Consider the following 18,675-nt stretch of genomic DNA (forward strand, 5'->3'; position numbering starts at 1 on the left):
AAGTTGTCAGGGTTGGCATTAAATCACACTTTTAAGGTAGGCTATCAATGGTTGTGTTGCCTTCATAAATAATAATAATAAAATACTGCATTACAGTGAAATGCATCACCATTAGACTTAACCAGCTGCCAAGCGTTACAATTCAGGATGAAATGCAAAGGTTTTTTTTCGCTAGAGTCTGTGGGAAGGCCAAATTATTTTACGTAGTCACGAATCATGGTAGTTATTAAACGACCTTTGTTTAGACCACGCTTAGTGTCATTTTACCCCTCAAACGGTCCACAAAATAGCCCGGGAACTACGGAATCTGAATAAAGGCTTCGGATAAGTGTGTAACGCATGAGTCAAACATACAGAAGGTCCATTTCTCCGTATTGTTTAAAGCTCTGCGGCCGCGTGTGACGGAGGAGCCAGGACGCGTGATTGGAAGCGGCAGCGGACGTAACGGAGACGCAAGAGCAGAGAGAGGGAGGAGAAACAACGAGGATATACGTAACCGGGATCTCAGCTGTATTAGCGGAAGACAGGATTCAGGCTTCCAGTGACAACCGAATCAGCGATATGGGGAACTAGTCCAGGGAAGAGCGAATCAAGCAAGGATTAAACATACGCGTCTGCTCCACTGACTGCACTCGAGTCGAGTTTGATATTCATTCAAAATATCCAGTAGCCTAGTTGCATTGATTTTTATGACACACATCCTGATCGTAGGCTACATAATACAACACCTGAATTGCTAAGGTAGCCCACTTAAACAAACAGGCAGAGCATATGCTCTTTAATTCGTTGTGTAGGACAATACACAGTACTGTAATATATGTGATACTAGGCTATAAGTAAATATCGGATTTACTGTTTGCTCGAGAGTTTCTTTGGTTGGCTTCGAGGCACCAGCAATGCTCTCTGAAATACTGGTAAGTGTTCATCCAACCGGCTCCCAGCAACGCAACGCTCTTTATTTTGTGCGAGTGTAGACGTTTAGAAACATGTTAATGCGCGTGGTGTTGTAAACCTGTCTGATAATCATGATTCTGATGGTCCGTCACTGGCAAATGTTCGCTGTCGCTACCAATATTGTATCTTCAGCAGTAAAAACTTTGCACTGTAAATAGGTCAAGTGTGTTCTTACAGTTTGTACGACTACTAACAGCACGAGTAGGCTACACCACTTGGCAGATTTGATTTAGTGCCTAATATTTAAATTCGCAGACTCTAGCTTTTTAGTTGCATACAAATGAGTATTACGCGCTTTCATTTGGGATAAAAAGAGGGGAAAGTCCGCAGTAAGACTTTGCAGCAGGCTGACCTTGATCGAGTCCCCTAGCTCATACATTGTGTCAGAGCGTTAGATTTTACCTCGGACTTTAGTAGTCTACTCGAGTCATGTCGCATTTCCAGTAGGATCAGCCTTTCAGTCTGGAAACAAACTAAATCTTTGCATTCTTGTATTTGAGGTATTTCACGTCGTCACTGACGTAATGCAGTTGGTACAAGAAGGCAGTAGTTTCATTTGGCTTTTATAAGTCTGTGTACACAGTTTGTAGCAGACTTAGTACTAATTGTGTTGTCATACTATAATCAAAAGCTGTACGTACTTAAATCGTTTCCCTGGTTAAAAAAATATCACACATAAAGAAAAAATAGCTTTAAAAATAAGTTTAAAACGATGTACTCTGACAAGAGATAGTCTCCAGCTATGTCAATAAAAGCTGATTATTTTTAATGGAGTACATTGTCTTCATGAGGACAGAGATGTTGAGATCACGTGACATTGGTACAAATGCTTGTTATTGGACACAGTTGTATACCGTAGTTAGACTATTCCAACAAATATTTTATTGCAAGGTTGATTGCATTTCTCATAACTGAAATCTGTGTGATCCTGCATCCTACCAATAGGTGTCAGTATATATTCCAAAATACACTTTCTTGTTAACAGCACTTCGTCACAGTCGTAACTATACAATAGTATACAATAAATAAAATCAAATTTTCAGTTAGCATTCATACATTTTTAAATCACTGATGACGAAAGACAAGGTTACAGTTTAGTGGGGGTTTCCTGTCCCATTTAAAACTGGTATACCAGTGTTGGTTGGCATAACACATTACAAGTAAACAAAAAGTAACGCATTACTTTTTAATTTACAAGAGAATATCTGAGTTACTTTTTCAAATAAGACAAGTTACTTTTACATTTTATTGATTGACAGCTCTCATGTCCCCATACTGAGAGAAATCAGATAGTTCTAAAACAAATATGCATATGCATTAATTCATCTCAATTACAAAAAAACAATAACAACATAAACCACAGATTTAATATAATAATAAATAAAACAATAAATAGAAATAATGCAACTCAGAATATGATGCATACCTGCAATAATTAAATGTTAAAAAACACAAATATCCTTTATGTATTTAATCCCATTATATTAATCAATATCTTTGCTTCTGACCTTGGATGACCCAGTTTAACCATACTAATATGCAAAAATTACTCTAGACAAGCATTTGTGTCTTTTTTTTTTTATTGCTGAAGTGTTGAAATTTATTCTTTTGCATTCTACTGTACGGACGGAAATATACTTTGCCTTCAGCCTGAGGCTTATTCCTTTCACTTTTGGTGTGAAAAGGCTTTTATATTTGCCAAAAAACAAACAAGCAAGCCCTGTCCAGATTTAAAAAGTAGGCTAACGTAACACTACTTTCCATAAAAAGTAATTAAGTAACATAATTATTTTTTTTTTATTTTTTTTTTTATGGAGTAATACAATATTGTAACACATTATTTTTAAAAGTTACTTTCCCCAATACTGGTCATAACTGGTTCTGGAATTCACAGAGAAGGTCAAGGGTGAATAGTTTTCATATAAAATAGTTACATATAAGTCTATGTAGGTTACATTTGTGATCAAGTCTTTTTCTAATGATTGTGTATAAATCATTTATAGAAACTGTCTTTGAAGTGCTGGTGACCTCTAGGACCCTCTTGGATGTGATTGGGAATCTCTTTTCTTATGAAGTTGTAATCCAGTTGAGCAATTAAACTTTCCTTGGTCAGGGCTCACTGAACAAGGTCACCTTTTGAGGTCTGCTCTGGCAGTCTTTGCTCTACAGTTGTAATTCATGCATACTGTAGTCGAAGTTCAAAGGCTAACACATGCTACTTATCTCAGATTTCTCTGCTGTGAATCAGATTTACACAGTAAACTTTAGATTAGAAATCAGCTGATCACTGATACTGTGCTTTAATTTTACACACAGCACCAATTGATGATAATATTGACTACTGTGACTAGTTTAAAAATAGGACTGATGTCACTAAAAAAATATAGCATTCTGAAGTAGAGCTGTCCTTAACGTACCTCAAAAAATAAATCAGTAACCTCAGGTGATATAAAAAGACAAGTAGAAATCTTTAACTAATGTTACAGGACATATTCAGCACTCAAGTCACTTTTGTACAAAAAAAAAGTAACACAAATTGTGACTGACATTCTGTTCGTTTAAAAAAAAAATTGGTTTTAGTATATAATAAACCTGCTATTGCCATCTTTCATTGGTATGTCTCTCAGCTGTGAAGCACATTGTTCTTCATGTGTATTTGCTGTCTCACAGAGCTCGTTTGGAGTTTATGTGGCTGTCCTTCAAACCCCTCCAGTGACTTTGACCTTTGGAATGTGTCAGAGGGGAGGGGGGAGGTGGAGTGTGGTGCTCAGACCTCATATGAGAGTATCTGAGTAACCGAATGCATGTGAAGATTGAGTGAAAGACAGTGAGCAAGACCAGAGCATGGGTGCTTAAGCGAAAGAGAGGGGAATGGTTTCTTCCTCAGTCAGCCTTTTGTGCCTAATGGTGTAGGTAGTGAGGTGTAAAACATGGATACGGTGCAAACTGATTATTATGGGGTACAAATCAGCTCTACAAGAGGTTTATTGACATTGACCAGGACTGACTTTTTTATTTTTAAACAAATAAAAGAGAGAAATCACCTTGCAAGACCTGATGCTGAGATTTACAGCTAGTATTTAAATCTGGTGTTTTTTGTAAGTTATCTGCAATGCTTCCATGGGAGGTTTAAAGGGGTCATTATTTTGTGTATTTGGTATAATGCAATGCAACGCAAATGTTTATGCAGTTTAAGGTTAAAAAAAAACAAACATTACACCAGACTGTCCTTGCAAAGTTGGTACTGCCCCACTTTATAGAACTATAAGGTTCAAGAAACAGCCCTCTTCCTCCAGAAAATGCGCTGCACACATCTGAATATTTTGGTTGAATTGTTCTGGAATAGTGTTGTTAATACAACTTAACCACTGATTTCTAGTTGTGAACTCTTTTGGAAGGCCAAACAAAGTCGTTTCGCTTTCACAACGAAACACACAGCGACTCCATGACATGGCAGCAACAGAGAGAAAAAGTTACGCCTTCTTTCTTTGCATGAACATTCGGGCAATGTTATGCAAATCTTCCAACATTGTGATGTAGGCATGGGTGCCTGTTAGAATGAGCTGTTTTAGGTAGGCATGGTTGACTCTTAACTTTTATAAAGAATATCTGGATTTGAGATTTTAGTCTTTGCAACTTTACAGATCTTCTTTAAGCACCAAGAGCTTGTAACACTCCAAAGAGAAAGGAAAAATTGAAATCCCATCATATGAGCCCTTTAATGTAGTTTTAGTTTCGAGAAGAAGATGTGGTTCATACTAATGGTGGTTTCGGTATTATTTATCATTTAGCCACGTGATAGCATTTTGTGTCTCTGCTGATGCAATCCAATCTCTAAGGCCTTATTTTGTAATGCATAGATCTGTCATGTATATTCTGTCTCATATATTTTTTGATGACTGATTGATTTTCTCTTTCTTGCCAGGGTTCCTGATGCCCAGTTTGAACTGACCTGTAGTCTTCTGGCACCAAAAGAAAGAGAGGATTTTCAGCATTCACAAGACTAAAGACCTTTGGCTTTTGAGCAAAAGGTAAACTAATATTTCTAAATATTTTTTTCTCTCTTATTTTTATTCATACTCTGTACTCATACTCTATGTATTTTTAATCATATATGCCATCTTCAAAGGACTAATGTAACTCTTTAAAATATACATTTAATATAAAAGTTTTTTTTTTAAGCAATCACAATACCTCTTGCCATTTTCTGTCTCTCAATAACATCAAAATTATTAACAAAACTGCCTTGAGTTGAAGAAAAACAAACGACTTGCCTCAGTGTCTGGTTCTTTCCCCTTTGCTTCCATTATAATATGGAATAACCAGTCACTTATGCTAAAGGGTTTTCTTTTTGTCAATCATTATTGCGTGATTTATTAAATATATTAATAAAATTGCGTGGCTGCAGTGCTCGTGAGCAACTCTCCTCCCTCCTGCAGGCAGCTTGTGACTCATGACACGTTTGTCCGGGGAAAGTGAAGTTCAAAGATGCACACTGCTAACTAAACTAAGCGTATTCAGGCATGATTATGAGAACATGGACAGATTTCTTTGTGTTTGAAAGTTGTCGAGTCAATGAATAGCTGTTTTTGGATAGCGTTAACGTTACATGTTCTCCGGTAGAGACGTTTGGAGGAGGTGGGACGCATCTTGAACGAGTAAAGGTAACGTTAGCGAAAGCTAAGCTAGTTTGGTTTGTTCTTATGAGTGTGGAGCAACACAAACTTCAACTCAATAAGACTTAAAACTTTTTAAACATTATAGAATAGGAAACAATCATTCAAACTCGAATTCAAGCATCAGTCTGGATGTATGCATTTACTATAGGATACACACTATAGGAAATGTTTGAATTGGTTGATAAAATTATAAAATAGCACTCTGAATATTGATGTTTTTATATTCACATTAGCCATGTACGACTCGTAAACGAATTGTTATTTTTTGAGTCATCTTTTCGGTGAACCGGACTTAACGTTACTGTCCGAACGGTTCTCTATTGAACAACTCCGACTCTTTGAACTGAGAACCGTTATGTTCGATTCGTAATGAACAGAGAACCGAGTCATTTGATGGTGTAATAGGAGAACATTTTTCTGTTGGGTCGAAAAAGAAGTTGCTTTTACAATTAATTTATGATTACATAAATATATTTACGATTTTATTGTAAAACAGTTATATAAACACGCAAACAAGCTATTTTGTTTTATTAAATGGCATTATATTTTGTGCCTACAAACGGACCGTTTGCCGCGCCAAGATGACAGGGACCACGTGATTACGTTTTAAACCGGTTCTTTGGAACTGTTCGAAAGAACCGACTCATGTGAATGTGTTGGACTTCCCGTCATAACATTAAATTTCAAACAAGCTCACCGTTTAAAGTCCTTCGTTTCTATGTAATGAACCGAATCGGATGTCAAACATCGGTTGGGTTCGCGTGTAGCCTTGCGGCAGAGACGCACGTGTGTGATGACGGGCCTTGGCACCACATGATCAGTTTGCACCTTTTCCTTTATAGTCTGTCATTTACATGTGTTTGAACAGGAACGTTCCTCCATCATCCGGTTCCTTCAGTTTGATGAGGGATATAGAGATCTCAGCTTGTCCTCAAAATGAGCGACTGAATCATTTTCCTCAGCGGCGCGTGTCCTTACTGTAGCCACGTGGTCATTATTAGGTTCACTGGAGAACAAGTGACTTGTAAACTTCACAACTGTTACTTTGGGTTTGCTTAAACGAAGAAACCGTTGTCTCACATGTTCCATGTTTATCGTACAAGCAGTCTTTTCTGTTGGTGTAGGTTAAATTTAAAATTCGGATGTTATGCAATTGTGGCAGAATGAACGTGTTTGGCAGAAAGTACGGTGGACTTGGAGGCATTGGGGCACAGAGTTACATTCTGCACACTCGCCAAAGTTGCAACATAGCACACACAATCAGGTGAAAGGGGAATAGTGTGTGTGTGTGTGTGTGTGTGAGTGTGATGTCCGCCGAGGACAAAGGAAGGCAAAAATTTAATTTGAGTATCCATAATCTGAGTAGCAGACATTGAATAATCATGATATGAGTCATTATGTGCATTAAACCATTTATAGTTCATACACTGTATGACTAGTATCTGTATCAGGGAGTCACATCAGAAACTCTATTGCTCCAATAATTATGAGGAGCAAATGTCATTGCTGTTTGCATTCACTACTTGGCAGTCATTCTGCTTCTTGGGTAATTTTTTATGTGTTAATGCGATAGAACATTTCTCTTTCTCATGAAATGCTTAAAATGGCGAGATCTGCAAATTTAAGAAATGGCATGATGGGTCAGTTTGTCCCTGAGGGGGTTTTATGAACTGTGGGTAGCGTTCCAGAGTCTGTAGGGCATCATTTGTGGAGGTATAATTAGAGGATTGGTTCTCTCTCCTGGATTAATGACCCTAATCTGGCGTGGGAGGAGGCCGTGCCACTGGGATTATGGACAGATTTGTGCAGAATTCAGTCACGTCCATATGTGTGTCCTGCTCTCTAGGAGAACCCTTGTAAATCATCTTCATCTATTTGAATTGCTGTATGTGATGCATGTAGATCTTTTCTTAGTGTAGCTATACTTCAAGGTAATTTATTAATACTGAACACATGCATTCATACTGGTTAAGATGCTATAATACTACGAATAGAATGAAATTGCAAGCTATTTTAAAGTTTAACAACGTCTGAATGTATTGCCTGCTTGGAGCTGGTGTTGTGTGAGAATTTCAGGAACTTTCTTATGGAGTCCTCTCTCTCTTGGGGACTGCTGGGATGTTTGATTAATTGTAGTGAACTGGTTTATGTAATTTCTGTGGAGAAAACAAAGGAAACAGTTCACAGACTTCCCAACATAACGCTCGAGAGTGTGAGGACATATAGGTGCTTGTTCGTTGAATGCTGTCTGCTTGCTCAGCATGCACCTGCATGTTAACTGAAAGGAAGAAAGAGCAAGGATTACTGAAAAATAAACTGTAGTTTCATCTTTACAGAAGAAATTCATTTGTGTCATTTATTGTTTCTTAAAAATTATTGTTTAAAGGAGGCTTATGCTGCGTTTACATTGTAAGGCCTAATGCACATAATCAGTATTTAGACACACTTTGGGAATGTATACATTCTTTTAAGTCAAACCAATTGTGTTTGTATTATGACCTGCCAAGATGCACTAGGCTGACAACAACACACACAGTCTTTGATTTAGTTTGTTTTTTTAGTAGTAGTCATCACAAATGGTCTTTACCATTTAAGAGTGATTTTTAAGCCTCAACTGGTTTCCATTGTTAGTTTCTGACCCTGGTTGTTCTGTGACATTAGATGCATGTCTTCAATTTGATGATTGACCCTCAGGATTAACACACATCATTTCCCATGCATTCATCTTGATGTACATCAAATGTCTGAAAGTCATATGTTCGATTTAAAACAAGATTTTGAAAGTGACCAAAATCAGATGATGAAACATCGAGTCTTGACCTTCAAGATGATGATGATGATTATGAAATTTAAACTGAAAAGGTCTTCTATTTTCCCTATTGTCTCACCTTTTTTTCTACAGGTATCATGTCTTCGAGAGAGCGACGGTCTGATTTGTACATAAAGGCTGAACCCAGCAGTCCCGAGGGAGGAGGTGGTGGCAATGGGAGGACCAGCCCGGGAGGAGCGTCCTCAGACTCCTCTCAGAGTGGAGGAGGGGGATCCAGAGGAGAAAGTGCTGGCCGCTACTCCCCGCCCCCTTACACGCCTGCGTTACGTTGCCATTTTAAGGAGGAGGGTGCGGATGGAGCCGAGGAGGGCTCCACTGGTAGCGTAGGAGGCCGCTGCAAGTACACACTAAGCACGCTTCCCAAAAGGCTGTGTCTGGTGTGTGGAGATGTGGCATCTGGCTACCACTACGGAGTGGCTTCCTGTGAAGCCTGTAAGGCTTTCTTCAAAAGAACTATACAGGGTGAGCATGTCATGTTGCATAACAGATTCACTTCTCATTACAGATAAATTGTAAGTAAGCCAAGCACGGTAGTTGTGTGAATCAGTATTTTCTGCCCTCCTGAGAGCCAACCGCTGCGTCAGCCTCTTAGCAAGACAAGTCATATTTATCCAGAATGTATTGTGATGAGATTTAAAAATGGTGTACTTTGAAATTATGCCAAGAAAGCATGTTTTTCTAGTGCATTGATTTCATTAGAATATTTTAATGAATCACTTGAAAACACATAAATTAATAGGTTAAATTATTCTCAAGAATCCTTCACTGAACTGATTCAGCTCTTCACTTCTGTAGGAAACACTGCTATGAACTTTTGTATAACATCTTCACCTCCATCCCACAGGTAATATTGAGTACAGTTGTCCTGCCTCTAATGAATGTGAGATCACCAAGCGCCGCAGGAAGGCCTGTCAGGCATGTCGCTTCACCAAGTGCCTCAAAGTAGGCATGCTCAAAGAAGGTAACGTGGCACATGGCCAGCACAACCAGTCCCTCTCTCTAACGATACATAAGTACCTCAGTGTACAGTGTGATCCACAGCCTGTGCCAAAATCCTAATCCTCTTTCTGTGTTTGGTGTAGGTGTCCGCCTGGACCGAGTTAGAGGCGGACGACAGAAGTACAAGAGACGCCCAGAGATGGAGAATGCTACATACCAGAGTGCGCCGATACCTTTAAGGAAAGAGGGAGAGAAGGGTAATAGTAATAATAAAAGTATATGTTTATACTTTAACATTTATGAATAATTTAATTAATAATTTTTTAAAACAAAATCTAATTTTATGGCCTGCAATTACTGCTGGATAAACTTGTCTTGATTATTTGCCTGAGTAATGCTTAGTCTGTTTATCTCAGGCTCATCTAGCATCATTGTGTCTCATCTGCTGGTGGCGGAGCCAGAAAAGCTGTTTGCTATGCCAGACCCCCTGCAGCCTGACACGGCCCAACGCACGCTCACCACTCTCTGCGACCTGGCCGACCGGGAACTAGTTGTCATCATCGGCTGGGCCAAGCACATTCCTGGTAAGTGAGAGCAAGAAGAGGAACATCAAGACGTTTGGCAAAGAGTCCATGTCAATGAAGCTATTCTGGTGTTGAAATACCGGTTACTCACGCTCTTGTTACTGAAGTTAAAGGGTTACTCCACCCCAAAATGAAAACTTTGTCATTAATGACATACCCCCATGTCGTTTCAAACCAGTTAAAGCTCAGTTCATCTTCAGAACACAATTTCAGATATTTTGGATGAAAACCTGAATGTCCCATAGACTGCCAAGTAAATAACAGTGTCACGGTCCATAAAAGGTATGAAAAGTCATCGTCAGAATACTCCATCTGCCATCAGACGTGCAATCTGGGTTATATGAAGTGACAGGAACACTTTTTGTAAGCAAAGAAAACTAAAATAATGACTTTATTCAATAGTTCCTTTGTCAGCAGTCTTCTCTGTGTCTCTCCATATCACCGTATGCTGCGTGTGCTCTTTAAGCTAAAGTAAAACTAACACATAGTTGTGTCTGTCTCAGCCTTTGACTCCATGATTCACTGTCTGATTTATATTGCATTGAAACTAAAAAGTAATTTTTCGATCTGGTAAACTATTAATTGATTGACTGACTAAAGTTCACAGTCAAGTAAACAGTTCTCTAGTTCAGTAGGAAGGGCAGTGATCAGGGAAGCTGTCTCAATCAAAATCCTTCCAGTGCACTGAAACATTCACTCTCTACAAACACCATGAAAACCAGGGAGCATCAATGGTCACCATGTTCCCTTAACAGAAACCCAGTTTCCTACACGCGATATTCGAGGTAGACCAATCACTAAAAGACAGGGCCATCTGACCAATCAGAGCAGAGTTGGCTCAGGGAAATGAGCGATTTAGAGACACTGAATCTTAGAACTACTCCGAACTAATCTTTAAGAATTGTTGGAAAATGAGGTGATATTATATATATTTTGAGAAAGCAAAAGCATTTTTTGACCTTGCATACATGTAAACCTATTGTAGGATACTTACAAAACAATATTAGGTACCTTAAAAAGGTATAATAAGGGCAATTAAATTTCATGCCATCCCTAAAAGGCATGTAAAAACAAAATGAACAATTTTTTTTTTTTTTTTGCTTTTCATCTGTTAGACAGTGGTAATTGTGGCAACTGAATAAGCTAATTGTCCAAAATAATTTGCACTGTTGACCAGATCTAATGAAGGGCTACTTTTTTCCACTAGAAATAAATAGCACTATGGTACTAATTGTAGTAGAAAAGATCCCTTTGTGCAAAAAGTAGCAGACATCCTCTTCTTGAAATATCCTCTTTTCCTTTTGTGGTAAAAGTTATTCATCATGTTTACTCATGCAAGCTGTTGATCTGGGTACTTATAGAGCCACTTTTTGCTGGGAAGTGTTTCTTACTAGCCTAATTTCACTAATATACTGTACTTGAAGGCTATGAAAAAGCCAGCTAGATAGTTTTTACTTTTCTGCACCGCCTGAAAGTGCTGATCAATCTATATGTAGAGAACAGCTGCCTGAAGAAAGATTTTAATTGAAGGGAACAGGAGCAGGTGAGTCAGAGCTACAGTCAGAACGTGGAAGACTTTTCTCCTAATTGCTGTCCGAGTTCAGTCTTGGAAGGAGCGATTTCAACTGCTTTTGTCAGTCTCTGGCTATTTTCAAGACCTCTAAAATTAGAGCCCTGTTGTGAGTGTCCACCATGTCTCGGTATTCAACAACAACTCTTATCCTGCTCTCTGCACTACACAGAACACTAGATCGGATGATCGGGCCTTTTCGGTCTCAGTAGAAGGTGGGGATTGTGGGATTAAATCCCTGACAGAGTCAAAAAGTTAAGAAACGTTCAATTAATGCAAATGAGTGGTGAAAACTAGTCAGTCTCTATAAGGTGAAGGTGATGACATCTGTCATAAGCATTTCAAAATCTACCGACAGTCCTGGAGTTTCACTTTGTTACATATTACTATATTGAATTAAATTCATATGTCAAATGCAGTTTCTCAGAATCTCAACACCAATTTCAGTACCAAGGCAAAGTAAATATATTAATATAAAAAGACAGTATTAATTAAAACACTATAACAGTATTAATATGTAGCATATCAAAATGAAGCAAATACATTAAACCGTTGAGTGGTTTTCTCTTTTTCATGTCATTTTAAAAATGTTTTATTAATATTTCTGACATAATAGACTGTGGCAGGTATTTTATGCTTTATTTATGCTTGAATTTTAAGACGGGGCATCTGTGTTTGTGCATTCTGAGCTTGTATTCTTCTTCACTAGTGGAGTGTTAACCTCTCTCTTTTTTTTTTTTCTCCCTCATCCAGGCTTTCTTTCACTATCTCTGGCTGACCAGATGTCCGTGCTGCAGTCGGTGTGGCTGGAGGTGTTGGTGTTGGGGGTGGCGTACCGTTCTCTCGGCTGTGAGGACGAGGTGGTGTTTGCTGAGGACTTTGTGCTGGATGAGGAGATGTCTCGTGTGGCCGGACTGACTGAACTCAACGCCGCCATCAGCCAGCTCGCTCGCCGTTTCAGGGTTCTGCAGCTGGACCGCGAGGAGTTCGTCATGCTAAAGGCCATCGCTCTCACCAACTCAGGTGCACTTCCTGTCAAGATTTTCCTGTTAATGACTCATTACATCCACAGTCTATTCCTTTCTGATCAAAACCTGCATGACCCGGCTGAGTCACCCAGTAATTAAGACCAGAACGTATTCTGTTTTGTGTTGTAAACATAACTCTCTTGTCACCGTCTGCTTGTATAAATTCATCCCCCACCCGGAAGAACACATGAAACGTTTGATTTGATTACTGTAAATAATAAATTCAACCTCTGTGTCTGCTTCACCCACAGAATCTGTATTTGTTATGCAAATACTGCGAGTTGCATGCTTTGAATATTGAACACACCCGAAACCTCTTCCTTACACCTCACATATCTTTGTGTCCATGATAAACATTGACCCCCACCAACAGAAGTATTCATGTGGCAGTGACCTTTGACACGTGGCAAGAGTTAATTAGCTAGAGAGATTTATATATTTTGGATTTCTTTACTTGTTGTTACACAATTGCATTTGTAATTTCTTGCATTAATCCTCATAAAGCTGTGGCCACATTGGAGCATGCAGAATTTCTTTAGCCTTCACAACAAACAGGATGTCACGCTCTAGGAATCCTTTTTAATAAATAACAAATCACAAATAATAATACATTCAATTGTGAAAATTTACACTAGCATTAGTATATAACATAGTGAAAACATTCAGGGAGGATGCAGTAAATTGAACAGAAGTTACAGTACTGTTTTCAACAATGATAATTATAAATACTTCTTGAATACTTAAATCAGCATGTAAGAATGATTTCTAAAGGATCATGTGAAACTGAATATTGCAGTAATGGCTGCTGATAATTCAGCTCTTCATTACAAAATTCAGCTATTAATTTAAAAATAAAACCGTTACACTGCAAAGCTGCGAAAATTCTTGAGGTAAATCTGTGATGTTTAGATCCCTCATGTTCTCAGTTCATGCCACCAAATGTGATTTTTCGGGGTTTACATCTACATATTTGTATGCAGATTTTTTGTATAATGCATAAAATGCTGGGTGGAAACAAAAAGATACAAAAAATATTAATAAAAAATGTATGCACTCACTTGAGGTGGAGAAATGTTTCATTTCAGTTAGAATGTCTGCACATACTGGATAAATTCACCAAAACATCATGTGATGGAATAATTAGCTAATTTGCAAATTGTTTTTGTAATCTTTGAAAAGAGTGACACATTGGTTTTATTTAGAAATGAGGGTCTAATCACTTCGTCGTCGTCTTCCTCTCTTTTAGATTCGGTGTACATTGAGGACATGGAGGCTGTGCAGAAGTTAAGGGACCTTCTGCATCAGGCTCTGCTGGAGCTGGAGGTCCAGAGATGCCCTGATGACCCCCAGCGTGCGGGACGACTCCTCCTCACCCTGCCCCTCCTCCGGCAGACTGCCGGCCGAGCCCTCACCACCTTCTACAGCATCAAGACCCGTGGTGGCGTGCCCATGCACAAACTCTTCCTGGAAATGCTGGAGGCCATGATGGACTCACCTTAGAGAAGAGACGACGGATGGACGACGGATGGATGGAAGATGAAGAAAACGGGCTAAATCTTTTTGTATGTTGCAAGGGCTACAAAAGCCAAAAGAAAACACTTTTTGGTGTTTAATATGAAGAAGATGTTTTGTGTAACTGTCCGCCGGTACTGGTCTTTCACATCCAATCCACCTTCATTTGATTTTAATGGGTACCACGTCAACACAGGCTTGGGTCAGTTCAGGCACACTTAATATTTCTATCAGTGTTCGAGAAACCACAGACAACGTGTAATTCATTGTCACTCCACAGTCATCCTGATAAGTGTTTCTAGGAACTAACCGTTACTGTAAACTCAGAGAAATTTACGTGCCAAGGACGTCTCCTGAGACTGCAGCAATATGAACTCTTCCCTGAATCACACGATTCAGCGTTCGTTATCTCATTCTTTAACAATGGTAGGCCAACGAAACAAACACAAGTCACTATCACTACAGTTATAATCAAGTAAGCTTATTTTTCTCCTTAAAACAGTGCATAAAAGGCACTTGTGTACAGTTAATAATGTCTTTTATAATGCACTCGCCATACTACAAGTGCTATCTAACTTTGTCCTGCTAGCTTTTTGTGGAATATGCAACACATAGGTGAAGGAAATACAGCTCAAGACAAACTTCAGTTTTCTGGGACACACTGGTACTGCAAATATACTGCAAAATCATATTATGGAAAGCAATATGAAAGACTTCATAACTCACTTGATCTCTGTCATGCCACGTCTTGCTTCAAAACAGAATTTAGTAGTTTAGTCGCATAGCAAGCAAAGTCAGTGTTTTTTTTTTTTTTTTTTTTATTGTAGAATTTTTTTATAAACCAGGCCATCCTTTGTATAATAGCCAATTGTTTAGAAAGAATAATGTCATCGTTTTAGGATATGGATTATGTGAATGGGAGATTATGGGTACTAAATGCTGAACAGAACCAACTGTGTGTCTAAATCGGGGTAAACTGGGAGTTTTTCCTCCTGTAGGCTTCTACTGTCATTGATTTTTGCTGTGGGACATTCATATATCATCCTCAATTCTTCAGATGACACTGGCCTGCTTGTTGATGATTCGGAGTAATTTGTTTGGAGAGACTTTTTCAGTCATTCAGAGGAAAGATCATAATCTGTACTGTAATCCTCCATTTGTAGACAGCCTCCATCCGAGGTTTGTTCTGTGATATCCAGACTGAAAGCCTCTGTGGTGCAGATCAACATTAAATGCAAATTGGAAAGCCTCACGAGGTGGGCTCATCTTCAAGACTCTTCGTTCGGCTGTTTTAGGATGTGTTTGCGTTGTCTCCTCATAGTTGTATGTTTGCAGACACTTGTCTGGTATTATATGCAATCATACTACGTTCAGTGTGCTACAACTCCTCTACCTTTTATTTATTCTACACATGTGAAAACCGGAGGAAGAAAAGCCAGTTGCCGTTTTGGCCTCTTTACCAATTTTAAGTACTAAAAATGAAAACCACTGTTGTACATAGTCAGACCTCGGAGGTGATACCAGATCTTCAGGGGGATGTTTTTCACTGTATGCTGTTCGCAGCAATGATTGTATGAGTGCTTTTGAAAGTGTAATCTTCAGAGGATAGTTTCAGCTCAACAATAGGTTTAATCTGGGTCTGCAGATTTCTAGTCCAAAATACTGAGGGGACGTGTTGTGATTTAGGCCTTTGGGTGATCATATGAGTTTCTGTTGTTCATTTTGTGCTTACGGCATGGCTTTAGGATTTGGTTTTCCATATAGACTATGAAGCTTAGCCTCAGGTTTGGTATTAAAATAAAGCAATTCATTTGGGAGAATGTTATGAAATGTCTTTTTGTATTTAATTTTTTTTTTTTTTTTTTCTTTTTGCAAATTAAATAACTAACTTTAAGACATATGAAAGCCAGTGGATGTTATATTCCATGTGTTTATTTTTGTTTAATATATAGTATTGCAGTTTTCAACCACATATGTGTTTATCACTGCAAAACTTTCACTGCTTTTTATTTTATTATTATTATTTTTATTTTATTTTTTAATATTGCTAGTTTGGCTGTTAAGGGAATTTTGGGATATTTCAATAAAACTATAATTTTTTTTATTCAGTCTATATGCATTTATCAAAACTGTTTTTTTTTCTTCTAACATTTCAGTATGTTTGTTTGTTTTTTCCTTTGTGCACAGGAAGTTAATGTCTCTCCTGAGTGGTTATTGGGATGTCGTGGACTGTACATAACCATGAATGAATGGGTCCATTCAAAGACAGCTGTAAAATATGTCAATGTTTGTGTCAATAATAACTCTAATATAAAGATGATAGAACAGTAGTGTTTTCATAATGGTAAGCATTATATAAAGCCATTTTGTCTGTCAGACTTAGAACATAACATATGATTGAGAGAGAAATTAAATTCATGGCTAGGTGTTTTCGTGTGTCTGTGTATATTTCTGTAAATGAGCAATACCAGAATTTACCAAAATGTTTGTTTTGACATTTTCCTGTATATTGATATACTGTAAATCAAACCTCAACAGTAACACTGGTGATAACAGTCAAAAGTAATAAGAAGAACTACAGTAAAGAACAAATCAATATTTGTATTCCAAAATGTATTTAAAAGATTAAAATCTATTTTTTACTCAATTTGCGGATGTTTATTAATATTCTCGTTCTGGTATTTGTGGGAGTTGAAGTCAACTGATTGTAAATGTCTGTGCTTTTTTTTGGTTTCCTCTTTGTAAAGCTCAGTGGTTCTGCAGTAAAACTGTTTCAACACTTTGGTCATATTGAATCATTGTGAAGAGAAAGCAAACACTAAAACACCACAGGAAAAATAGAGGTGTTTTAAAATCTTGTCAGTGTCGATATGTGTTTTGTAATAAATTAACGCGTCATTGGATTTCTATGTCGTTTTGTTATGATCATGTCTGTTTGTTTTTTTCATGTGGGTGAAAACAAATATTTAGGCGTCTTTAACATTAATTCTAGAGAATGAACATTATTCATATAAAGTCTCTGGTCCATTCCACAGTTTTTATGTTGTAGGCAAGCGGCAACATTCTGATCTGAAAAATGAAGCCTACCCGGAAGTTCGAAAAACTGCAATACATCGAAAATCCGCCAGGGGAAGGTCCCAAAAGGGAGCAAATGACCATAGCCCCCCATGTTAAAATGTCCGTTTTCACAGCATAAATTCATGCTTTTACAGGTTGGTCCCATGGACTTTTATTGTATTCGTAGATAGCTTCCGAGTGCCTGACAACTGTGAGGGCTGTGAATTTTTTTATAACTCGTTAGTTTAGATCGTATTTAGATATAAAATATATGACAATAAGGGCGTGGTTAACTTTGATTGACAGCTGGATTGACAGCTGATAAGGCAGCGCCACGGAGAATGACAACAAGAAGCGCCATTTTTTTAATTCAGTTGACATATAATACTACTGTTTCTGTATCATGAAATGTAGTTTTAAGAGGTTTTCAGGCGAGAATGTAGTTGTTTAAAGCTCAAATCTGTGGTTTATTTAAAGATTTATGAAAATTTGATCCAGTTGATCCAGCGATGACCGGGCGCTCGGCGTTCATGTACCCCGCCTGAAGCAGTCTTTCCTCGGCTAGACCTTCTAAAGTTTGCCGCCAATGCCGCGGACTCTGGCGTCTCTGTAGTGGTTAAACATGAGATATAATTCATCTTGTGTATATCTAATGGGCGATTTTTGGTCTCGTAAATCTATAATTTTTTCCCTGGGCAATCGTTTTGGCTGAGGGGAAGTTTCATAACTTTATAAGCTATTTAACTTTACCGATGTATGGTTAGACTAGAGCGCTGACTTTGTATGTTTAACTGAATTGTTGGCTTTATTTGTATAGCTTCTTATACCTTTTACTTATACTTTTATAATGGCTAATATTGATAAAACTGAAATTTAACAAAAAGAGACTGGGTTGAGTTTTGTCATTTTAAATTTTAATACAACAAAGATGATCTGTAATGTTGTTTACTGCAAAATCTGTTGTTTAGTACAAATGCACATATTGCCTGGACCATAAAATGTTTAATATTTTTATATTATATTTAAATGAAAAGAGGCAGGTTTGTGTTTTATATTTTGTTTTTTTCATAAATAGGCAAACGTTATGTGTAGTTGAATATAATCAATATGCGTTGCCTGAACCACATTTGTGTGGCTATAATGTTTAAGATTTCTTTTAATGAAAACGAAAATAGTTAGTATGGTGTTTTATAACATATTTCGTTGCCTAAAATATACACAGAGATGACCGAGTTTGCAGAGCGAGCTGAGTGAAGCGCGCTGCGTCAGAAGGTGGGCGGGGTTAGGATTTCCCAAGATGGCGCAGCCCATACCCCCCATAAACGGCTTCAAACCCATTCTTCAGAAAGTCTATGGGTGACGTCACAGACGCTTTGTCCATATTTTTTTACAGTCTATGGTTGTAGGGCAGACAAAGCTATGGTGAAAGATATGGTGCAGCTCTCCTTTACAGGTATATTTATGTAAATGTTATAGTTACATTTAGTACTATTGCAGAGATAAAACGATATCACTTACGGAA

The 18,675-nt window shown here is 38.0% G+C and overlaps 1 protein-coding gene across 3 annotated transcripts; it reads left to right on the plus strand.

Annotated features, from left to right (window-relative positions):
* Window positions 1–719: 719 nt before the first annotated feature.
* On the plus strand, window positions 720–16,999 carry LOC132130942 (steroid hormone receptor ERR1-like). 3 transcript variants are annotated; one of them, XM_059542823.1, is made up of 8 exons: window positions 720–914; window positions 4,880–4,985; window positions 8,536–8,925; window positions 9,308–9,424; window positions 9,546–9,659; window positions 9,819–9,986; window positions 12,310–12,579; window positions 13,831–16,999. In XM_059542823.1, exons 3-8 carry the CDS (start codon window positions 8,541–8,543, stop codon window positions 14,082–14,084), a joined length of 1,308 nt encoding a protein of 435 aa, XP_059398806.1. In that variant the 5' UTR covers window positions 720–914; window positions 4,880–4,985; window positions 8,536–8,540; the 3' UTR covers window positions 14,085–16,999. The 3 variants fall into 3 exon arrangements, with proteins under 3 accessions (XP_059398806.1, XP_059398807.1, XP_059398808.1); XM_059542824.1 differs by lacking the exons at window positions 720–914; window positions 4,880–4,985 and adding an exon at window positions 5,387–5,618; XM_059542825.1 differs by lacking the exons at window positions 720–914; window positions 4,880–4,985 and adding an exon at window positions 6,396–6,419.
* Window positions 17,000–18,675: the final 1,676 nt, after the last annotated feature.

Source organism: Carassius carassius, chromosome 47, assembly GCF_963082965.1.
Source record: "Carassius carassius chromosome 47, fCarCar2.1, whole genome shotgun sequence".
In the NCBI taxonomy this organism is placed as follows: Eukaryota; Metazoa; Chordata; class Actinopteri; order Cypriniformes; family Cyprinidae; genus Carassius; species Carassius carassius.